Source organism: Carlito syrichta, unplaced genomic scaffold (assembly GCF_000164805.1).
Source record: "Carlito syrichta isolate Samal-C Ts95f unplaced genomic scaffold, Tarsius_syrichta-2.0.1 Scaffold308966, whole genome shotgun sequence".
Classification (NCBI taxonomy): Eukaryota; Metazoa; Chordata; class Mammalia; order Primates; family Tarsiidae; genus Carlito; species Carlito syrichta.
Window position 1 is genome coordinate 328,354 of NW_007253062.1, and position 21,647 is coordinate 350,000.

At 40.1% G+C, this 21,647-nt stretch overlaps 1 protein-coding gene across 3 annotated transcripts in view; it reads right to left on the bottom strand.

The window, feature by feature from the left end:
- The window catches only part of BCAS1 (breast carcinoma amplified sequence 1), a 128,563-nt gene that overhangs the window by 36,758 nt on the left and 70,158 nt on the right, over positions 1-21,647 (bottom strand). For 2 of the 3 annotated variants that reach the window (XM_021716808.1, XM_021716807.1), the window contains exons 2-5: positions 14,370-14,525; positions 13,366-13,410; positions 10,836-10,970; positions 3,954-4,166 (exon numbers count right to left, since the gene is read on the bottom strand). In XM_021716808.1, coding sequence (XP_021572483.1) covers positions 3,954-4,166; positions 10,836-10,970; positions 13,366-13,410; positions 14,370-14,525 — 549 coding nt within the window. The remainder of the gene's footprint in view (positions 1-3,953; positions 4,167-10,835; positions 10,971-13,365; positions 13,411-14,369; positions 14,526-21,647) is intronic. The other variant, XM_008066491.2, reaches the window with a different exon arrangement.

A 21,647-nucleotide genomic window follows, 5' to 3' on the forward strand; every position in this document is an offset into this window, starting at 1 on the left:
TACACACACACATATAGGGCCACTCAGTGGTTAAGTAACTTGTCTAGGGTTCCACAAACCAATTTTTCTGATTTTATCTTGCAAGATTTGCCATATACAAGAGTTATCAACATTCTTATTCAGCAAATGAAGAAAAAGAAACCCAAACAGAGTAAATAACTTAGATGAGGTCACAGAGCAAGCTGTAACCCAATTATCCCAGGACAATAAAAGGCCTACCCATGCCAGGTAACTGGATTTTAAACATTTTTTGGGAAGCACTATGTAATTTGAAATTAATATTTTCAAAGGTTTTTTGTTTTTATTTTATAATAAGAAATACTTCAGCAACCAAGAATATAAATCAAAATAACTCTGTATACTTTCAGATCCATTGCCTGTTACGGGAAAAAAAAATCATTTCTGATATTCATAACTACAGACTTACAAACTTTGAAAATCAATTTGTTTAAAAGCCTCTCAATTAAAAGAGAGAGAAGAAAGAGAGGTTAGGGTTAGTTATCAGTGAAAATACAAAAATGTTCTAGTGTATGATTCCTTTGTATTTTTCACAGTTTTTATAAGGGTGATTTCATAACCATAGTCTTTCTAATTTAAAGAAGAGGAAACAAAAGCCCTCATTTTATTTTCTTATTTAGAATATAAGCCCCCCTAAAGAATCTATCCTTTAAAAGGGCAGAAATATGTTCAATGTTATCTTTTCAATGCCTAGTACATAGCATAAACTATTTAGCACAAAAAACCTAGCACAAAGAAAGTGACTAAAATATTGCTGAATAAGTGAAACTTGCATGTTTTACTTCCATAGAGAGCATTTCTTTCTGATTGGGTATGAGAAAGAGAGACATAGGTGATCTCGTTTTTAGTTTTTCCTAACTTTACATGGTTAATAATCTACTAAAAAAATAAAGCTGAATAATGGTGCAAAAGACAGGAGACTGAAATCAATGAAATTCCACCATTAGGGAGATGCATGTCAAGTTGTTTTGACTTTTATTTTCAATGGGCATAGTTTGAACTTCAAGGGGAACCATTGTATCTCTTGTAGATTCCAAACATTAAGGAAGCACTTAAGTCCATAGCTTGGTCGCTTTCCTGAACTGGACAGTATGGAAAGAAAAAGCATTTGACAGGGTTAGTTCCTCAGCCCTCCTGAGCAAAGGTGGCAGCAACTGTTTACAGGACACTTTTTGGCTGGGCACAGTGTGAGGAGTTTTTACTGGTGTTATCTCATTGAACCCTCACTTCACTTCTGTGACGTGGTACTATTATTCTTTGCATTTTAAAAATGGGGAAACTGAGGCTCAAAGAGATGAGTAGGAACTCAAGGTCAGATCTGTCTGACTCCAGACTTCAAACTCTTTATATCAATATCCCTCAGACTTCACCATTTACCTACCACTTGGATGGCTTTGTCATTGGTGGCCACTGTGGAAGACTGCTTCTCAGACTTCCCTGCAATGAGGTCCCCACCTGCCATGCTCTCAGTGTCCACTGCTCCCCCTCATGGCTCTGCCAATGATTGAGTACAGTGGGGGTACCAGGCAGTTCATTTTTGTCCAGTGTGGGCCTCCCAAAATGGGCAATCTGTGGTCTAAGATGCTTGGCCAAGACTTTCTCAGCCCTACCCTCCATCTTGGACTTTTCCGACCAGCTCCTCCTTCCTTCTTTCTCTCCCTTCGCTGTTGTCAGAACCTCCCTGTGGTCTGAAGGCTCCTCTACCCACCCTGGCCACAGGTGTTTGCCTTCACACGTCTCTTACACATCAAGTCTCTTTTGTCTGCTTCTTGGAGGAACCAAATGTACCATTGCTTACCTAACATGGGCAATATATAACATTTTTAAAATTGTGAGTTGGAGTCTCACTCTGTCGCCCAGACTGGAGTGCAGTGCGCATGCTCCCGGCCACCACAGCCTCGACCTGCTGGGCTCTGGTGATCCTTCTGCCTCAGCCTTCCTAGTAGCTGGAACTACAGGTGCGCGCTACCATGCCTGGCTAATTTTTTGATTTATTGTAGAGATGAGGTCTCATCAAGTTGCTCAGGTGGGTCTCGAACCCGCGGGCTCAGGCAATCCACTCACCTCAGCCACCCAAAGCACGGGATTACAGACTAAGCCACTGAGTTTGGCTTATAACATTTTATATAATATAACATATCATATAACATTTTCCTTTTCTTTGAATTCCTTTTTAAACTAAATATATTTAGTCTTACCTTGAGCAAAATATATGTTAATGTGCTAGCTCTATTTTTCCTAATACATTTTAAATATATATGTATATAAGGACATATGATAATTATTTAAATAGAAATATTCAAATATGTGTCCCTTAAATCATCTCCCTTGCCACCAGTATACACATAAGAGGGGGGACCTCAAAACACCAGGAATTTATCTATTAAAAATTGTGGATTTATTCTTGCATGTTTCAACTTCAGTCACCTTCAAAGTACACTCTGTTTGATGCAATACACCAACTGAGATGCTTTTTCTACTGCTCAAAACAGTTTTTGAACTCATTAATTTTCATGCCTTTTAGTGTTTCTGTTGTTTTGGTTTCACTCCTTCCCCATTGGCAAAATGTTTTTCTTTGAGGACTTTTTTCATCAGGGGGAACAAAAAAAAAAAAGTAATTTGGGGTGAGATCAGGTAAATAGGGAAGGTGGGACACAGGGATCATGACATTTTGATAAAAAACTGCTGAACACCCAGCGAGGTGTGTGCAAGTACACTTGTAAATCACCCATCATTAAATGGGCAAACACGCTGAAAGAATCTAAAAAAAAAAAAAAAATTCACTGAAGCTGAACGCAGCCTCTCACAATAACACTAGCTGGTACATGGATGCCCACAGGGTCCTAAAACACTTACTTTTTTTTGGCCTTCCCCCCCCCACACACACACTTGGAAACTGTTCCCTACCTTTTGCTGCTAGTAAAAGATATTTTAAGATAAGTTCTGGTGGGTGACGAAGAAGGAGGATTGTAGCAAGATGGTCTACTGACATCATCCAGAGTTCTCATGAAATATTGAGTTTATGCTCTGGCAAGAATCTAGAAGGAAGATTTCTGTACAACAGGAAGCAAACAAGAAAGAGGTTGAGCAACCAAGCCCGATTCTGGCCGAGAGAGTAAGGTTGACATCACAGCAGCATCTGTATTCTTCATCTGCTCTGTGTGGCGGCCAAAGGCAATCGATGTTTTGCTGAAATTACTAAGTTGGAGTTTTCAAGCTCTGTGAATTATATGCACCCCCACATCTCTGACTGCTCACTCATTTTTTGGCCAAATATCAAGCAGATAAGAGCTCTGTGTGGCAGCTGGGCTTTGCTTGGCTGTGATGATTAAGGGACAGACCTCAGAATTACTCAGTCCCACCCACCCACTTCCGTGCATGCCATACCCTAGGTACTTCAATTTTAGATGAGGAAAAAAAAATAATCAGACGGTAGTTTGACTTTTCCTGTCACAGAGCACTGTGTGTGTTTGCTCCGGGGATGAACTGGGGGACACCCTGGTTTTCTAAAAGGAGAGTGAAGACCTAGTGGCTTGTAAAGATTGATTCTGTCTGGCTGGGAAGCAGAGGTCATTGATCTTGCCTGGTGACAGTGCCCAGAGAAAACCAAAAAGAAGCCAGAGACCCAAACTATTTAAGAAGGTAAATGAAATTATGAAATACTGCTGTCCTCCCTCACAAACTGGAGTCACTCAAAGAATGAATCAGTCTATGTACTCATTTCCTTTTCTTCCCCACAAAACACATGTTATACCAGGATAGGCATTTCACTCTTCCCAGGAGTACATCGGGGGCTTCAGCTCAATGACAAGTCAAGTCATTTTGAAGATGAACAAAAATCCTCCATAAACTGCTGCGGACAATTAACCCAGTAGGAATTATTTCTGGAGTCCTCCAGCCCTAAGGACTCTTTACATCTCGAAAATCAGACTTACCTTTTTCCAAAACAGTTTGCCTAGAGGCAGAGAGGTGGGGCCTGATTTCTCCTTGGTACCCTCCTTTGCAGTTTCCGCAGATGTCACAGATGGTGCATGTCCTGATGGGTTGCAGCCTTTAGGATTCTTGGCTGCCCCTTGGGTCTCCTGGGGTATAAAGTTGGCTTGGTCTGACTTGAGGTCAGCTGAAGTGGTAGGTGACTTTTCGACACCCTATAAAGTTTTTTTAAAAATGAAGGGAAACATTGAAAATAGCCTCTAGATTTCAAAAGTGAAAAAATCTCTTTTTAAAATCAACATGAACAGAGGTTATGCACAATGTTAATTTTCTTCTTTATAATTGTATTTTGCAAGTTTTTACTGTGAATGAGAATTTGTGTTAAAATCTTGGGGAAAAAGTCAAGATATTTTCCCTTTGAAAAAGATAAATATAAAAACATAATTGATTATGTTCACTTAAGTAATTCACTAGGAACTGAGGTGATGGTAAGAGGCCCTTGGCTAGTAGAATGTGCAGCCCTTATCTAAGTCATTGGTCTTCAAATGGTTTTGATCAAGTTCCCATAGTAAAAATATTTTGAACACGCATTCCCAATACATGTATATTTATTAATGTATATATTATAAACATGTATTATTTTACTAACCCAAATTAGAAATGAAAGGATTCAAATAAATATAAAATATACTTATAATTTGATTATAATATAATTTTAAGTTATAAATATAATTCTGAAACTTCTTTCCCATACTTCACTTTGGGTATCACTGATCTTGACTATAAAATAAGAGTAAGGCAGCTAGACTAGAACTTGGTGACAGGGTTTTGAATTGGAAGGGGATCCATGAACCCCATTTGTTCATTTTAGACGTAGCACCCACATTCCACAATGAAAACATCTGCAAACGTTATTTATTCTTTTTTTTTTTTTTTGAGTTGGAGTCTCACTCCGTCGCCCAGACTGGAGTGCAGTGGCCGCTCCCGACCACCGCAGCCTCGACCTGCTGGGCTCCGGCGATCCTTCCGCCTCAGCCTTCCGAGTAGCTGGAACTACAGGTGTGCGCTACCACACCCGGCTAATTTTTTGATTTATTGTAGAGATGAGGTCTCTCCAAGTTGTCCAGGTGGGTCTCGAACCCGCAGCCTCAGGCAATCCACTCACCTCGGCCTCCCAAAGGCAAACATTATTTATTCTATCTTTATTTCCTTGCTCCCTTTCTCTCTCCACTCCATTTTTCCTTCCTTTCTCTCCGCCCCCAACCTCTGTCTCTCTCACTCTCTCTTTTTCTCTCTCCCTTTCTGTGTCTCTCTCTCTCCCTCTTTCTCTCTTCCTTCCTCCCTCCCTTTTTCTCTCTCTCCCTCCCCACTCTCTTCCTTTCTGCCTTTCTTTCTTTCCCCATCCTTCCCTTTCTCTTTCTCTTTCTCCCGGTCTCCCTCCCCCCTCCCTTTCCCTTCCTCTTTCTGTCCTTTCCTCTTGGGGCTGTCCTGACACCCATTTCTAGGACATTTGATTTCTTCAGTGAGAGGCTGTTAATTTCTATACTCAGCCACCCCCTGAGTCATGGGATTAAGAAAGAGTTGGGAGAATTATAGTCATGATTTTCTCAACATGAGTGACTATTGGCATCTACCAGGTTCATATGACCTAATCTCTTTATCCTAAGTATCTTCATCTTGGGATTTTTGTTCCAGGGACAATCCCTTTATGTTCCAAGAGTGTCATATATTTGACTATATTTTCTGACTGAAAGAACAAAAACATTTGGCAGAAAAAAATGGGGTGTGGACAAATTCAAGAAGTTTCATAATATTTGGGGGGTGAAAACAGTCTTAAAGACTGTCTGGTCCAATACTTGAATTTTCAGAAGTGGGGAAACTGAGGCCCATGATCTGCCCAACACTAAACAAGGGTCACAGCCAGGTCCCACATCTGAACTTCTGGCTCCTGTCTGGCTCTTTCCACCCACCACACAGCTTCTCCAAAGGGTGTTTGCAAATTTTACTATATGGTGCAAGACACGATATCTTCTCTGCTGAGTATTTTGTGCAAGGTGGAACCACTTACTGAGCAGATTCCACGTTCAAATCATGGTAAATAACTAAAGTCTAGAAATGACTTTTGTGAGACTGGAATAACCCCAGTTCCATTTAAAAGTGGGCACAACTGCATAGTGCTAGAATTTTAAAATTACTTCTGTGTTTTATAGACCATGAAGTCAAAATGGCTGTGCTCATAAGGTTCTTGTGTTACAAATGTCCCAAATGATCTTGGACGCTTGGTACTCTTTTGGCTCTAAATGGTAACAAAATTAAAGGGTCTAGTTAACAAAGAAGTGCTTCCTGCCTTCCCACAAGCCTCATACACTAAGTAGTTTGCTTTCTTTTTTAGAAAATATGAGAAAGTATTATGTATTCATAAAAAATACATCAAGTACCTTCTATGAGCCCTGATGTGTATTAAGTACTGGGGTTACACATCCTCATGGAAAGAATGACACTAAACAAATAATTCCACAAATAAATGTAAAATTTCAACGGTAATAAGTGCCGAGGTGGGAGAGGATTTGGTGCTACCCTTCTCTCCCCAAAAATCTGAATCAGGGAACCCCCCTGAATCATTGGATACACTCATGACAATCAAGGAAGGCTTAACTGAGCAAGATATGGCTGTGCTTGGGTCTGCGGGGTGACTGGGAATTAACTAGGGAAGGGAGGAGGGGAACAGCTGCTCTCAGGTCCTTTGGTGAGAGGACACATGGTAAGTGTCTGAGCAAGGAGTGGTCAGGCTTGGCCACTTCCCCAACAGTGACCTCTCCTTCTGCTTTTCCATTTTAGACCAAGAACCTGGGGTTAACCTTTTCTCCATTTCCAAGAAAGTTTGGTTGAAGTCAATCATCAGTCCTACCTAAGTCGTCCTGCTCTTTCATTTTTTTGAGTCAGGGTTTCACTCTGTCACTCAGGCTGGAGTGTGGTGGGAAAATGGCCAATTCTCTTCTTTTTTGTACTGAGAAGATACCCAGACACTCTTGAAAAACATTACAGGGGCATGACTCCTTGACAGTTATAGTAATATAACATAACTCTGGCTGTTAGGTAGCTGTTTGTTGAATATTTGTCTCCTTTGTTAGACTTCGAGCTCCTTGAGGGCAAGAGAGTCTTGGTCACCGTTACATCCCTAGTTTTCATCAGACCCAGTGTCTGGGACAAAATAGAAAGTCAATCAATCAATCGTCATTCAACCAATAATTACAGTATAAGAAAGGAACCAGAGAGAGACACTTATCCAGGATCCTGCCATACTATGTTCTAGCCACCTACCCTTTCCTCACTGAGCTGTAGAGTCCTGGTCAGAACACAATTAGTTTTTTCTTCCCTGCCTGCCCCTGTCTTCACTTACCAAAGTCCCCCAGATGGAATTCTGCCAGCATTAACCAACTTGGTATTCTTTGTTTGCATTAGGAAGGAGGCTACAAAAATTCTGTGTTCCCAGAGCCAATCTCATGAATAGAGTTGCCAGATTTAGCAAATAAAAATGAGAATACAGGACGCCCCATTAAAGTTGAATTTCGGATCAGCAAAGGATAATTTTTTAGCATCAGTATGTCTCAAATACTGCACGGGACATACTTATGTTTAAATTAAAATTTCTTGTTGATCTGAAATTTGTATTCAGCTAGGTGCTTTACATTTTGTCTGTCATCCCTACCCATGAAATTCTAATGTCTTCGATTTGGAGATGGTGTGTCAAATGACCTTACCTTCTTAGTAAGTTTTCATCTTGTTTTCACATTTGTGTGTGGGAGAGAGGAGATGTTAGTAAGCTGTAAACATTACACCAAGAACAAAAGCAATGAATGTGGCAGAGCTTAGAAATCACACAAGCTGGTTCTAAGGCTTCAGCTGCCTTACAGGGTGGGTGGGCACTGGGGAACCTAAGTAGGGAGAGGAGCATTTCTGGATGTGGCAAAACCACATTAAAGCAATGCCCTGTGTTGTGGGCATGTTGTCACCAAGCATGGGAGGCCATGTGAAAAAGTTTGATTCTGAGGCATTGCGTATGCCAATGCGTGATTGCCAAGAAAAAAAGATTTAGATTCAGCAAAGGGAAGCTGATGCTTGAATTACTTACAAAAATAAACTTACTTCATATATTAATTTTAGACTTCCCTACTTTTTTTTTTGTCGGAGTCTCACTCTGTCACCCAAGCTGGAGTGCAGTGGCTCGATCACGTGATCATGGCTCACTGCAGCCGCAGGGTCCTGGGCTCAGGTCATTCTTCCGCCTCAGCCTCCCACATAGTTTAGACCACAGGTGAGCGCACCACAATATCCAGCTGATTTTATTTTATTTTATTTTTTGCAGAGACGAGGTATTGGCTATGTTGCCCAGGCTGATCTTGAACCTGTAGACTCAAGTGATCCTCCTGCCTCGGTCTCCTAAAGTGCTGAGATTACAGACATGAGCCACAACTTCTGGTCTTTCCACTATTTAAACTAAGAAAATTCTTCCTATAGGAGGGATAATAGAGAAATAAACCCAGGAGTTAACCAGAATTGGTAACCACTGCATTTTCTATAGCAAAACTAGAAGATAGTGTTTTATCCTTGAATTTGTTTGAATTTCTCTTTTTCTATTCTAGGTTACAGCCCTGTGGAGAAATTGAAGTATCACAGTTCCTAAAATTATGCTACAAGGGTCATCGGTAGAATCTGGCTGGTTATTTTAATGACCCTATTTTCCTATTTTTGTAGACAACAGACTAGTCAAAAAAGGAAAAGAAATAAAATATCCTAGGTACAGAGGCAAAAGTCAATGAGTTCTACCCAACAACTGCATAGATAAGAATTTAGAACATTTGGAGTTGTTCTTTAATTTACACTTACATAAAAAATACACTGAATGGAACTCAAGGCAAAACCCTCAAGTCTTTTGTCTGTATTATAGAATCCCAGAAAGAATGCTTCTTCTACATTTCCCCCGGTATTCCAGAACCTTATCTTTTCTCCATCTACCTCAGTGACAGGACCTGAGGCCAATGACTTTGGGGAGCCCTAGAAATGATAACATTGAACTTGGGTGGTCCACTTGTGGGTGGCAAGGGATACGATAGACATGAAATTTTATAGTGCATGAAATGAATATCATAGTGAAATGCAGATCTGGGGAAAAGTCATACACATCTTAAACTTTCAAGGGCCTCTACTCACAAAAGCTCCAAGTGGGAGTTAAATTAGATTTCTTTGATATGTTTCACTAGTGGTTGCTAAGTTGTCTCCCATATTCTGTTAGACCACATCTTAATTCTTCCTCCCCCATTGCAATATTTATCACTCCTTCTCTCTTTACAGAACAAAATCAGCCTTATGGAAATTGAAAGGTGGCTTTCTAACATAGTTTGTTTATGCAAATACTGATTTAGCTACGAGAATTTTCTACAGCGCTCTTACTTGCATATACAATCTTGGGACTATAATATCCTGCTGGGAAGATTTTAAAAAATATGTTCATTCAACTTGATGTAAAAGGGTTGATATTTTAAATGTCCAAGTATGCTGACCCAATTCAGGGTTATTTTTAGAAATTTTATTTGAAAGATATGGGGTACAATTCAGGGTTAGATATACAAATGTCAGGGATCTTTTTTTTTTTTGAGTTGGAGTCTCACTCTGTCGCCCAGACTGGAGTGCAGTGGCCGCTCCTGGCCACCGCAGCCTCCACTTGCTGGGCTCTGGTGATCCTTCGCCCCAGGCTTCCGAGTAGCTGGAACTACAGGCGCACTCTATCACACCCGGCTAATTTTTTTGATTTATTGTAGAGATGAGGTCTCACCAAGTTGCCCAGGCGGGTCTCGAACCCGCAGCCTCAGGCAATTCACTCACCTCAGCCTCCCAAAGGCGCAGGATTACAGACTGAGCCGCCGAGCCCGACTGGGGATCTTTTTAATTGATGGTTTTAGACAACCCTGGTATCTTCTTAGATATCAGTCCCAAACTAACTTCAGTGTTGTCCTAACTTCTCAAAGTTCTAGAAATATAACGTGCTTTGCCCTCATTCATCGTTTTTCTTTTTTTCTACCTGGGGTTTTATTTGGGTTCAGTATAAGCTTAGTTAATATAGGGAATGGATGAAACAGACCACAGAAGGGTACAATTGTTATCTTGAGGTTAGAAGAGTATTTCCCAAAGTGTAGGAAGCATACCATTGGTGGATCGGAGATGATTTTAGATTGTGCAGAAATATGATATTAAATAACATTCAAGTTATAAAAAAAATTTTTCCTTTTCCAGTTCCCATTTAATCCTTCGAATAACATTCCAGGGAAAGTCTCAGTCTGGTGGTCACTTTAACATTTTTCTACCAATGGTCAATTAATTGCCTTTTCATAAATCCAGAAAGGGCATCGGACTTAGAGCTGAACACAAAGAAGTAGCTAGAATGTAATATATATATATTTTAATTAGTCATATTGATGGTTATTTTCCTCTTATGAAAGATGATTCTGATTTTCTATGTATGGTATAAGTTTCTTTTAAAGATACATTTAAGTAGGAAATGGGTCAATTTCAATCTAAAAATAGTAAGTAAATAATAGTATATCTAACCAAAATGGTGAAAGTGGTATGCAGACAACAAACATTTGGGAAATATGAGGTTAGAAGAATGATTTCAGAACCCTGGTCCACACTAGGAAGAAACCAGTCTGAGATGTTTGTAACCATGGGGACTTAAAATCACTGAAGCTTGGTTCCCATCTTCTTTATGATCCCAACCACCACAGGCTCTCCCTTCACCGGAGAGGAGCCAGGCTAGTTCAGGATGGCATGGGTATTGTGTGGTGAAGACCAGGGTTCTTCTTTTCTAAGTTCAACAAGACACAGACCTTATGCCTAAAGAATTTTCTAAAGGCGAGTCCTAGCCTGGGGCTATCCAGGTGCTTTTTCTTGGTGCCTTTAGCCTGGTCCCCGGATGTCTTCTGACCGGCTTGTCCATCACAGACACTTGTTGCTTTGGATGCCTTTGGGGCAACAGTAGTCACAGGCTTAGAACTTTGGTTTTAAACAAAATCTATTTTTTCTTTTTGTCTTGAAGTGCATTAATACACTGTGGCAATTAAATGCTGGTATGTCAGCCTGTCCTCAGTCACAAAACACTACGTGCTTATCTTTTTTAAACTCTAAAAGATGGTTTGTAAAACAGCATATTCACTGTCAATTTCAGGTACACATTGATTTTCAACAGGGTGACCTATTTAAATGACCCAGATGAACACATCTCAAAACAAAACAAGACAAAACAAAAAACCCAAACCAAACCAAATCAAAACAAACCCCACCCCCAATATCTCCACTTGCTAAAGACAAATAATAGGACATTTAAGCTCTGTCTACATGACTTAAAAAACCCAAATGAAAAATAAAAAAGAAATAAATAACAGTCTCTCCTTGATAGTTTGACTTAACTAAATGCTGTTGTCATATGAGAAAAAAAAAAAAATACCTGCAGGCAATGATTTCTTTTTGCATTCTGGAATCAAGGCAAATACTGCCCCTTAATAGCTTTCATTATTTAAAAGATCTCATTTGATTTAGTATTAGAAACTTCATGGAAGCAGTGTCACTCACAAAAATTTTGAGTCACTTCTAAATGGGCAGAGCTCCCAGGCAGAGAAAGTGTCTAGTGTGAATCAAGTCACTGAGCCAAAAGTACTTTGGAAACAAAATTGCCCAGCTATGACCATTCAAGATTGTTGACTCAAGTTAAAAAGGACAGAGCATTTTGGGGGAGAGGGGTGCAGATACAGTGCTAAAAAATGGTACAGTAGGAAAGCTGTCATAATGGCAAGCTACAAGAACTAGGTTTATAGGAAACGGTATTTTGTGGATGTCATGAGCAACCTACATTCACAAAACCCTTTTTGGAGACCCAGCTCCACTAGCAATGACTTCATGTCCTCTGGGTAGGCCAGTGAGATTTTATCAGCTAGATACATTCAGCTGGGACCACATTCTGGGTCAGGGAGGAGTCTTGGTGCATGACCAGCTAAAGAGAAGGAGTGCATCAGGTCACTTGGGAAGCCACACAGCACACTCACATACCCCACTGGTTATAGCCTATTACGCTGAGTACATGACTTCAAACAATGCGAGACCCAGAACCAAAAGAAAAACATTTCGACCCAACCATTCATTGAACTTGACCCTAACAGCCTTGCAGAAAATGAATAATTTTAGAGGATGTTTACAGACATATATTTTTTTTAATAGAAGAAAAGAATTCTAGAGGAACCAATCAATGTAATACAAATGTGATCACATCGGTCAACCCGTCTTGCATGTGATTATGGAAAGAGGGATCACCTAAATTTAAACAGACCTTGGCAGCTTACAAGGCATTGTCACACCTCCATTCAATCTTAGGGTCCAGGAGAAAGAATTTTTATTTTCTCAATTTTTCAGATGTGGAGACTGGGGTTCAGACGGGTTAGGATCACACCCCAGTCATGCAGCAGAATGGGAGCATCATGAAACTCAGGTATTCTAAGACAAAATCTAGGATGCTCTTTTCACAGCCAACTCCTTCAAATATGGGTAGCAGATGTCTGGGCTGCCTAAACCATTTATTTGATCCCAGTGTTTTTCAAAGCCCTTTCAGATATCAGAAGTAGAAACCAAGACACCTATCTGTCACCAAGTTAAACTTCCCTCATGGTTCCCGTGAAATTGAAAGCATGTATTCCACTAGAGATGGTTGGGAGAACATCTCTAGGAAGTAGTTATTTTAAACCAGATTTATTTTGAGGGGAATTAGCTGAATTTCGAGAATGACAGGGAAAAATCTGGGCTCTCCAGAGCATCCTAACTCCTCCACACGGCCTTCATTTGGCAAGTGTCCCATGGCAGCGATTTTATTTCATCAAACAATTGCCTTTGCAGTGGAGATTTATTTTTTCAAACTACACTAAAAAAAAAAACCCGTACTTTTTAAAAACAAAAATACAGCAGCTTTCTTTTACTGTAAATGAAGTTTGTTGTTTGTTTTCTGTATTCTCTGGATCTCTCTACACACAACTAAAAAGACTAAGAAGATGATATAATTATGAGTATTCTGTCCTTATTTTACACAAGAAATTGGTTATTGGGCATTATTTAGTCAGAATCAGCACACCTTTCAAGCTTCCCACTAAAATTCATTAAACTATTAATATAAACAAAATATTTTAAAGACAATCTAACAGTACTATTTAATTGCTAACTATGTATGTGTATACATATTTACACCTGTGTATATATTATATATACATACATATGTGTATATATGATACATATATATTCAAAAAACTAACAAGCAGCTACAAATTCCAATCCAATTCTATGCACAACTCAAACATATACACATTTCAAACTACCTACCGTGTCTTCTGGATCTTTTTTTGTTTCAGCTTTATTAGGTGAAACCTTAAAAGTTTGAGAAAACCAAATGTTAAAAATCATAGTTCTTTAAGACAACTTTTATTTCATAGACACCTACCTCTCCAGGGTGGCCCAGTTCATCATACAAATAAAGAATGAAATGAGAAGAACTTTTAGTTTGACAGAAATCTGAGGACCTCTGGGTAATATAAAAGTTAACAAAATTAATGTTTTATAATAAAACGTATCAGATCTTATACATTTGATAAGAGTTTGACCACATTCAAAACTGTCTCCTGGAAGGCCACAGACTTTTTATAAATTCTACCATTACTCCAAACACATGCATGACCTTTGGTATTTGTGTCCCATTATGGAGACTTTTATAGTTTTTTTCTTTTAAAATTAGTCTTGATATTTGGAAATAGCCCCAACACATTTGGGATCATCTGTTTAATTAAGCATTTACTCATTCAGCATTTTTTTTTTTTTTTTTGAGTGTCTGATGTGTGCCGAGCCATAGGCTCTGCCCTGAGGGGTCAGAGGTGAGCCAGGAATGCAGACATGGTCTCTGTCCTCATCCAATTACAGTGGTCAATTTAGATGTAATGAAATAAAAAGTAATTTCCACTGTTTTCTTTGCTATATGAACGGAAAACTGCTTTGATAGGTCAACAACACAAAGAAGTATTTTCCAATTATTTTTTATGATCAATGACCATAGACATCCAATTGCAATAGAATTCCATAACCGTACAGCTCGTGTGATGTGGTGTGCATACCCACTGTTTGTGGGTACTCAAAGTTCCCAACTCTAAGGGCTTTCTCCCTGAGAATCTGCTGTGACAAAACTTCCTTCCAAAGCACATCTTGTTCCTGTTCTTCCAAGTTCCAACTATACCATGATCATTTATTCAGTAGAATAACATTCAAATATGCATTCTTAGAATTAACAAAACTTCTGAGCAATAGAATTGAGAGAAGAGGAGGAGGAAATGGCTTACCAGAGTTTTAAAGAAACTCATGATGGAATTATTATCCTCTGTTATAGCTGTTGTCTGGGGGTCCTCCTTTGCAATCGTCTGTCCTTCTGGGTCCCCGGGGATAGGGACACTCTCAGTTCCAATTTCTCGTCTTTCCTCCTTGCTGTCAACTATGTCCTAGGAGCAAATAAGAGTTTTCACAGTTGCCACTTATTCAATGTGAACTCTCAAAGTCATATTTTTGCTTCACACTCCTTTCTCCTTCACCCCCTAATTCCAGCCATACTTCTTCTGCCCACGGGCATGCAGAACAATCAGGAGATTATGAGAGTCACTCTTCCTTACCTCCCCCTCCTTCTAACATATTCAGCATTTGCAGTTGGTTGGAGAGGCATTGTTTGGAGCTAGAGGGTAACAAACACAGCAGTGCCCATGGCATTCCAAACAAAAACCCTTTTCTCCCAATTCCGCAAAGAAGTTGTGCAAGTTTTCTATCTCTGTGGTCTCCTTATCTAATGATTTGTATATTATCCCCAGAGATGGCCCTATTTGGTTTCCCACAATTGCCACAGGGATCAATCATATCCACAGAAAAAAAAAAAAAGTACAGATGTTTTAAAAGAACAACTCTGCTTTTGGGATTTGGAAGTTGATTGGTGCAAAGGATGTGATAGGGGAGAGATTTTCTCTCCTAACTCAGCCAGGACACTAGAACGCTTTCTAAATGTGTCTTCCTTCCCCCATGTCCACCCTCATGATCCTGGGTCAAGACACTGCCATCTCTTCACCCTATGACTGCGATGGTCTCCTGCCCTGTCCACTTGGTCTCTTAACCCCTTCCATCCACGTTTTGCTCCACAGACCCCATCCACTCATTCCTTACCACTTTCCAATGGCTTCCAATAGCCCTTGGAGTCAAGTTCCAACTCTGACCAAAGATCTCCAATGTCTTATGTGGTCCATCCCCTGCCCAAGTCTCCCACCTCTCTGTACCATGTGCATCTTCACTCCATTTTCTGACCATTTTTGAATTTCTCAAACACACAATAAGCTATTTCCAGCCTCGTGGCTCTCGGTCTGGAACACTTCTCCTTTGTCTGCCTGTAGGTAACTTCTACTCGTCCTTCTGTCTTCAGAGAGGTTGTGCCTAAGCGCCCATCTAAAGCTCTCCTCCCCTCGTCATCATCTCTACCATAGTCCCCAACCCTTTTTCATCTTCGCTGCTACAGCATTTTTGTTTACTTGCTCAGAATTTGTATCTTTCCTCACAGGCCCATTAGACTGCAAGCGCGACAAAGACAGGGATAATATTTACTTTACTCAAGTACCAAGGACAGCGAGGACCACAGAAGGTATTCAACACATATGTATCATTTGACAACTTAACAGATGAATGAATATAAATAAATGAAAATTTCCCATGAATGGGATGGTACTTTTTATTGGCTTTGCTTTTCTCACACGACAAAATAGCACAGACATCTCCCCATTGCCTTACAGCTAGCACTCTTTATGTGTCAGGTGGCATTGAATCCATTGCTTTGCTGTGACATTATTGATTATCTAAAATCCCCATTGATGGGTATTCACGGTGTTTATAGTCTTGCATCTCAGGAGTTATAAACAGTTATAAACAGTATTAAATGGACATCCCACACTTTTATTTTAATCACTCACTCATGTGTATCTGTATTTTCTTTGGGTAAATTGCCCAAAGTGAAATGTCTGGGTCAAGTAGTTGCAAATTTTGTAACTTGATAAATATTCTTGCAAAAAATAGATCTCACTAGACAGGTCTTGCAGGTATGTCTTTGGGTCTGAGAAGGTGTTTAGTGCACGGGTAGTGTTGGTAGGTGAGACCTAAAACATGTCTAGGCTGGTTGGGTCAGGGCATGTGGCTATGGCCTGACAGTTGGGGAGGTTGGTCTGGAGGTGGGTGGAGTGAGGAAGGCAGACTCGATTTTCACCTCCTGGTCTGGACGCCCTGTCTCCTCTTTTCTGCCCAGGAGTCTGTTTTGGCTCCTTACCCCAGCAGTGGGGAGTGGGATATTGTAGCATAGCATTCTAAGCTAGTACAATTTGAACAAGGGCACCTAATCTTAATATATCCTTAGTTATTATGGAATATTATAAAATGTCAACCATTTTGCATTTATAACATGCAAACCACTGTGAAAATAAGTGTACTAAACATATGTCACTTAATCTTCACAACAATTTTCTGAGACAAATATGACAATTAACAGTCTCAAACAAGGAACTGAGGCTCAGAGAGGTTAGGTCCCTTGTCCAAGGTCAAAAGCTTGAGAGAAGCGCATCTGGGGATTCTAATTCAAGCCTGCCAGAACTGAACACCTTAACATGCTATAGCTCATTTGACCATGAGTGTCAGATTAACTAAGCTTATTGTAGTATGAGCAGTAAAATTTGACATCATATAAATTGAATCCAGGTGACGGAAAACCAAGATCTTTGTGGGAGTGTGTATAAATATATACTAAATTCATAAATTCCATCCCCAAAGAGCTCTCCTAACTTGTCTCCTGAGAAGTTCTACACTTAAAATTTGTCTAAACCATGTCATCCATTTATTTATTTATGTATTTATTTATTTATTGTGTCAGGGTCTCTGTCACCCAGGCTGGAATGCAGTGGCACAATCACAGCTCACTGCAGCTCCATCTTTTGGACTCAGGTGATCCTTCTGCCTCAATTTCCCACAGAGCTGGGACTCCAGGTACACATCACTATACCTGGCTAATTTTTTGATTTTTTTTTTTTTTGTAGAGATGTGGTCTTGCCCAGGCTGGTCTCGAATACATGGACTCAAGTGATCCTCCTACCTCTGCCTCCCAGAGTGCTGGGATTACAGGTGTGAGCCACCAGACCTGTACTCACTTCTTCAACAATGCTTCTTTAGGCTTTTTTAGTTTCACAGCTATGAAGTGCCTTTACAAAACTATCTCATTTAATCTTTGCAGAGATTGTGCAAAGCATTTTACAGATGAAGAAACTGAGGCCCAAAGAGGTTTAAGCATCATGTCCAAGGCTACCCGGTAAGTGTAGGCATTAACTTGTTTTTACCTATGATTTCTTATTCCTTAAGATAACAGGACCCTTCCTGCTTGTCCCTGGAGAACTGCCCCTCTTCCATCCCACTTCCATGACCTTTTCCATTACTTTTCTGATATGTTCTTGTTTTTTGTTAGATTATTTTATTGTAGTCACAATGGCCTTCTTACTGTTCTTTGAACTTGCCAAGCAGGCTCTTGCCTCGGGCCCTTTGTACCTGAGCTTCTGCCTGTCAGGAGCATGCTACCCTACTTCCTTCAAGTTTTTTTCATGTCATATTCTTGTTGAGATTTTTTTTTTTTACCACTCTACTTTACATTGCTATAACTCCAACTCAGTATACCGTTGCTATTAGTTGCCTCATTTTTTTTTTTTTGTTTATTTGTTTTTTGAGTTGGTGTCTCACTCTGTTGCCCAGACTGGAGTGCAGTGGCACACTCACAGCCACACCAGCATTGACCTGCTGGGCTCCGGCAATCCTTCCACTTCAGTCTTCCAAGTAGCCAGAACTATAGGCGTGCACTACCACACCCGGCTAAGTTTTGATTTATTGTAGAGACAAGGTCTTGCCAAGGTGCCTAGGCTGGTCCCGAACCCACAGGCTTAGGCAATCCACTCTCCTTGGTCCCCCAAAGTGCTGGGATTACAGACTGAGCTACCGAACCCAGCCTGCTTTTTTTTTTAGCATATTTCACTTCTAATATATCACTGGTTCTCCCTCCCTCCAGGGACATGTGTCAATGTCTGGAGACATGTTTTGGTTGTCACAGGCAGGGGTGGGTGGGCTACTACTGGTATTTAGCAAGCAGAGGCTAAGGATGTTGCCAAACATTCTACAAGGCATAGAACAAAGAATTATCCTGCCCAAATGACAACAGTGATGAGATTGAAACATTCTGCATTGTATTAAAAACTCGCCGGGCTTGGTGGCTCAGCCTGTAATCCCAGCACTTTGGGAGGCCGAGGTTGAGTGGATTGCCTGAGCCTGTGGGTTCAAGACCCGCCTGGGCAACTTGGCAAGACTTCATCTCTACAATAAATCAAAAATTAGCCAGGCGTGGTAGCGCGCGCCTGTAGTTCCAGCTACTTGGAAGGCTGAGGCGGAAGGATCACTGGAGCCCAGCAGGTCGAGGCTGCGGTGGCTGGGAGCGGCCACTGCACTCCAGTCTGGGTGACAGAGTGAGACTCCAACTCAAAATAAATAAATAAAAACTCATTCACTCATTGTACATTTTGTCCCTCTCCCCTCACTAGAGTATAAACTAGTGAAAGTTGTTGTTTTTTCCTTTTATTCCCCAGCACCTAGACTTGTGCACATAGTAGATACTCAATGATTATTAATGAATGAATGAATGATTACATCCAAGTGAGACTATCAAACATCCATTTTTACCCAGTGTTTTCAAGTATTTTTTTTCCCCTTACCTTCTTTCCTTTCATGTCTTTTCTAATGACATGTTGACTAGTTTGCTTGGAGTTGTTCTACGGCTCGTTAATGTTCCTTTATTTATTAAAAACATTATTTTTCCTACTTCATTTCCCTCCTCCTATCTGCCCCATGTTTCCTTTTGGATAATTTCTATTGCTGTGTCTTTAAATTCATGAATCTTTTCTTCTGTTTTGTTGAATCCGCCGTTAATTTCATCCAGTGTATCTTTCACCTCACACATTGTAGTTTTTATCTCTAGAAGTTTTATTTGGATTTGTAAAACATGTCATCTATGTCTCTACTTCACTTTTTAAACGTGGAATACATTTATACTATTCTTTTCATGTTCTTTTTGGACCAATTCTAACACCTGTGTCAGGTCTAGGCTGGTTTTGATTGATTTTTTTCCTCACATTATGAGTTACATTTTCTTGCCTTTGCTTCCCTTGTAATTTTTGTTTAGATGTCAGACATTATGAATCTTAACTGTTTGGGTGCTGGATAGTTTTGTAGTCCTATAAATATTCTTGAGCTTCGTTCTGGGATATAGTCAAGATATTTGAAAACAGTTTGATCCTCTCAGTGTTTGCTTTTAAGAGTTGTTAGGCAGAACCAAAGCAGTGTCTAGTCTAGAAAGATAACTTTTTCCCACTAGTGAGGAAGGACCCTGTGACTCCTCGACCCAATGCCTTATGTAGAGTGAGCTTTTCCAGGGTGGCTGGTAGGAAAAGTCATGCTCCCCGACCCTGTATAAATGCCAATACAGCACTTCTAATCTTTTCAGGTGCTTTTTCTCCTCCTCATTCTTTGCTAATTTTCTCAATGAGAATGTACTGGTCAGTTCTATGCCTCAGAGTCCATGAGGACGCTTGACAGACCTCTGGAGTTTTCTCTCTGTACTTCGATACTTTGTGAACCCTAACTGCCTCCATATCAGGGAGACTGCTGGGCCCTTCCTGTTTTGCTCTCTGGGCTGTGGGTCAGAAACCCTCTCAAGGCAGTAGGTGGGGACAGTTATAGGGCTCATTTCTTGTTTCTCTCAGATATTGTCGGTCCTTGTTGCCAGTAATCTTAAAACAGCCTTCAAAACTGTTGTTGGATATATTTTGTCCAGGTTTTCATCTGTTTCAGGCAGGAGAGTAAGGCCAGTCCCTGTGACATCCCCTTGGCTGGAAGCTTCTGCTCTTCTCTGTGGGCGATAGATGAGGTGATTTAGGTGTTTTGAGAATCTTTGAGCTACATTATCATGTGAACAGCAATGAGGATTACATTAGGTCTGAAAAGAAGTTCTCTCTCTAAATTTGAAATGAATAAGTGTATTTGAAATAGGAACCTTGTCCTCTAAAATTAACAACGAATCTTGTCCTAGGGGTATAGCAGTCTTGGTGATATTAATTAGTGATAATGAACATTATTTATAAATGAATAACTGAATGGATTAATGAATGTCAATGATCAATGTCTTTTTTTTAATGAACTGGGATTCATCAAGTAATTTTGGAAACGAGAGTTTAGCCTCGTTTGCTCTGGCTGCTAATTGTTCTCATGGGTCCCCACTCGTCAATACCTTGTTGTTTAGTGGTCAATCCTACCTGCTTGACTGGGAGCTCCTTGAGGACAATCATGTGTCTGTTTCATTCACAACAGCATTAAGTGGTTGATAATAGACTCTGTTCACCTCCCCAGCTCCACTCACAAGTTGAGCTTCCCTGGCCAGGATCTCAGACCCAGTCTCTTAATAAATGTGGGGTTCATAGTAAACTGTATCACATATAATTTGTTGTGAGTTTCAGTGAGAAATAATGCATGTAAATTCTTTAGCATAGCACCTAGTATAGAAGTGTTCAGTAAATGTTAGCTAAACCAGTAACATGAAAACACCATAAAACACGAAAAGTTCCTGACCCAAAGTAGACTTGTGAGAAACATGTGCTGAATGGAAGAAGGAATACAGAGTCAATCCTTTTCATGATACCTTTGTGCACCATACTCTCTTCTCTGCCTTTGTCTTCTTTCAGATGCCAGATCAGATCCATCCATCCTTCAAGATTGGGACCAAGTCTATCTTCTCCCACTGGAAGCCTTTCTGGTTCATGCTACTCATGGACTCTATCTCATTCTCAAATTTCCACATCACTGTTCTCAGCTTTCCCTTGGCACTTAACTCATACACTCAGACCAGCCTAATGACAAAGCCCAGGTGGGAATAGTCTGCATTAAAAATAAGGCTTTTGCAGAATGGCTACAAAAATAAATAAAGCACATTTTGGTGAATATTTTAAAAGTGATAATCACACATGTATTCTACAAGGGTTTCATTCAGCTGCAGGACTCTTTTTCTCTTTTTTAAAATTTTATTTTAAAGATGTGGGGTATAATACAGGATTAGGTATACACGTGATCATCATACAGGTAAAGTTTGGGCCTCTCTTTGGTCCCCACTTTGCCTGGTTTGAGATCAGATACCCTTATTGATGTTGTGTCTTCTTCTACCTCTGGTAGTATCATGCTACTACCATTCCCTTTCTTATATGCATAACTCTTTCTAAACAAAGACATACTTCTTGTGAAATGCCTTCTAAAGAGCTGAAGCTTCATAAAACTAAAAGTAAATAAAAGCCAGGGCATTGACAACTTTTTAGTTTTTTGTTGTTAATTCTAGGCAAAAGGTGTTTTGCTTTGAAAGACATGTACTTTAGAAAAAAAAACAACAGGTTTTAACATGAGTCAAAAACAGATTTTAACATGAGTCACTTTTTTTTTTGAGTTGGAGTCTCACTCTGTCGCCCAGACTGGAG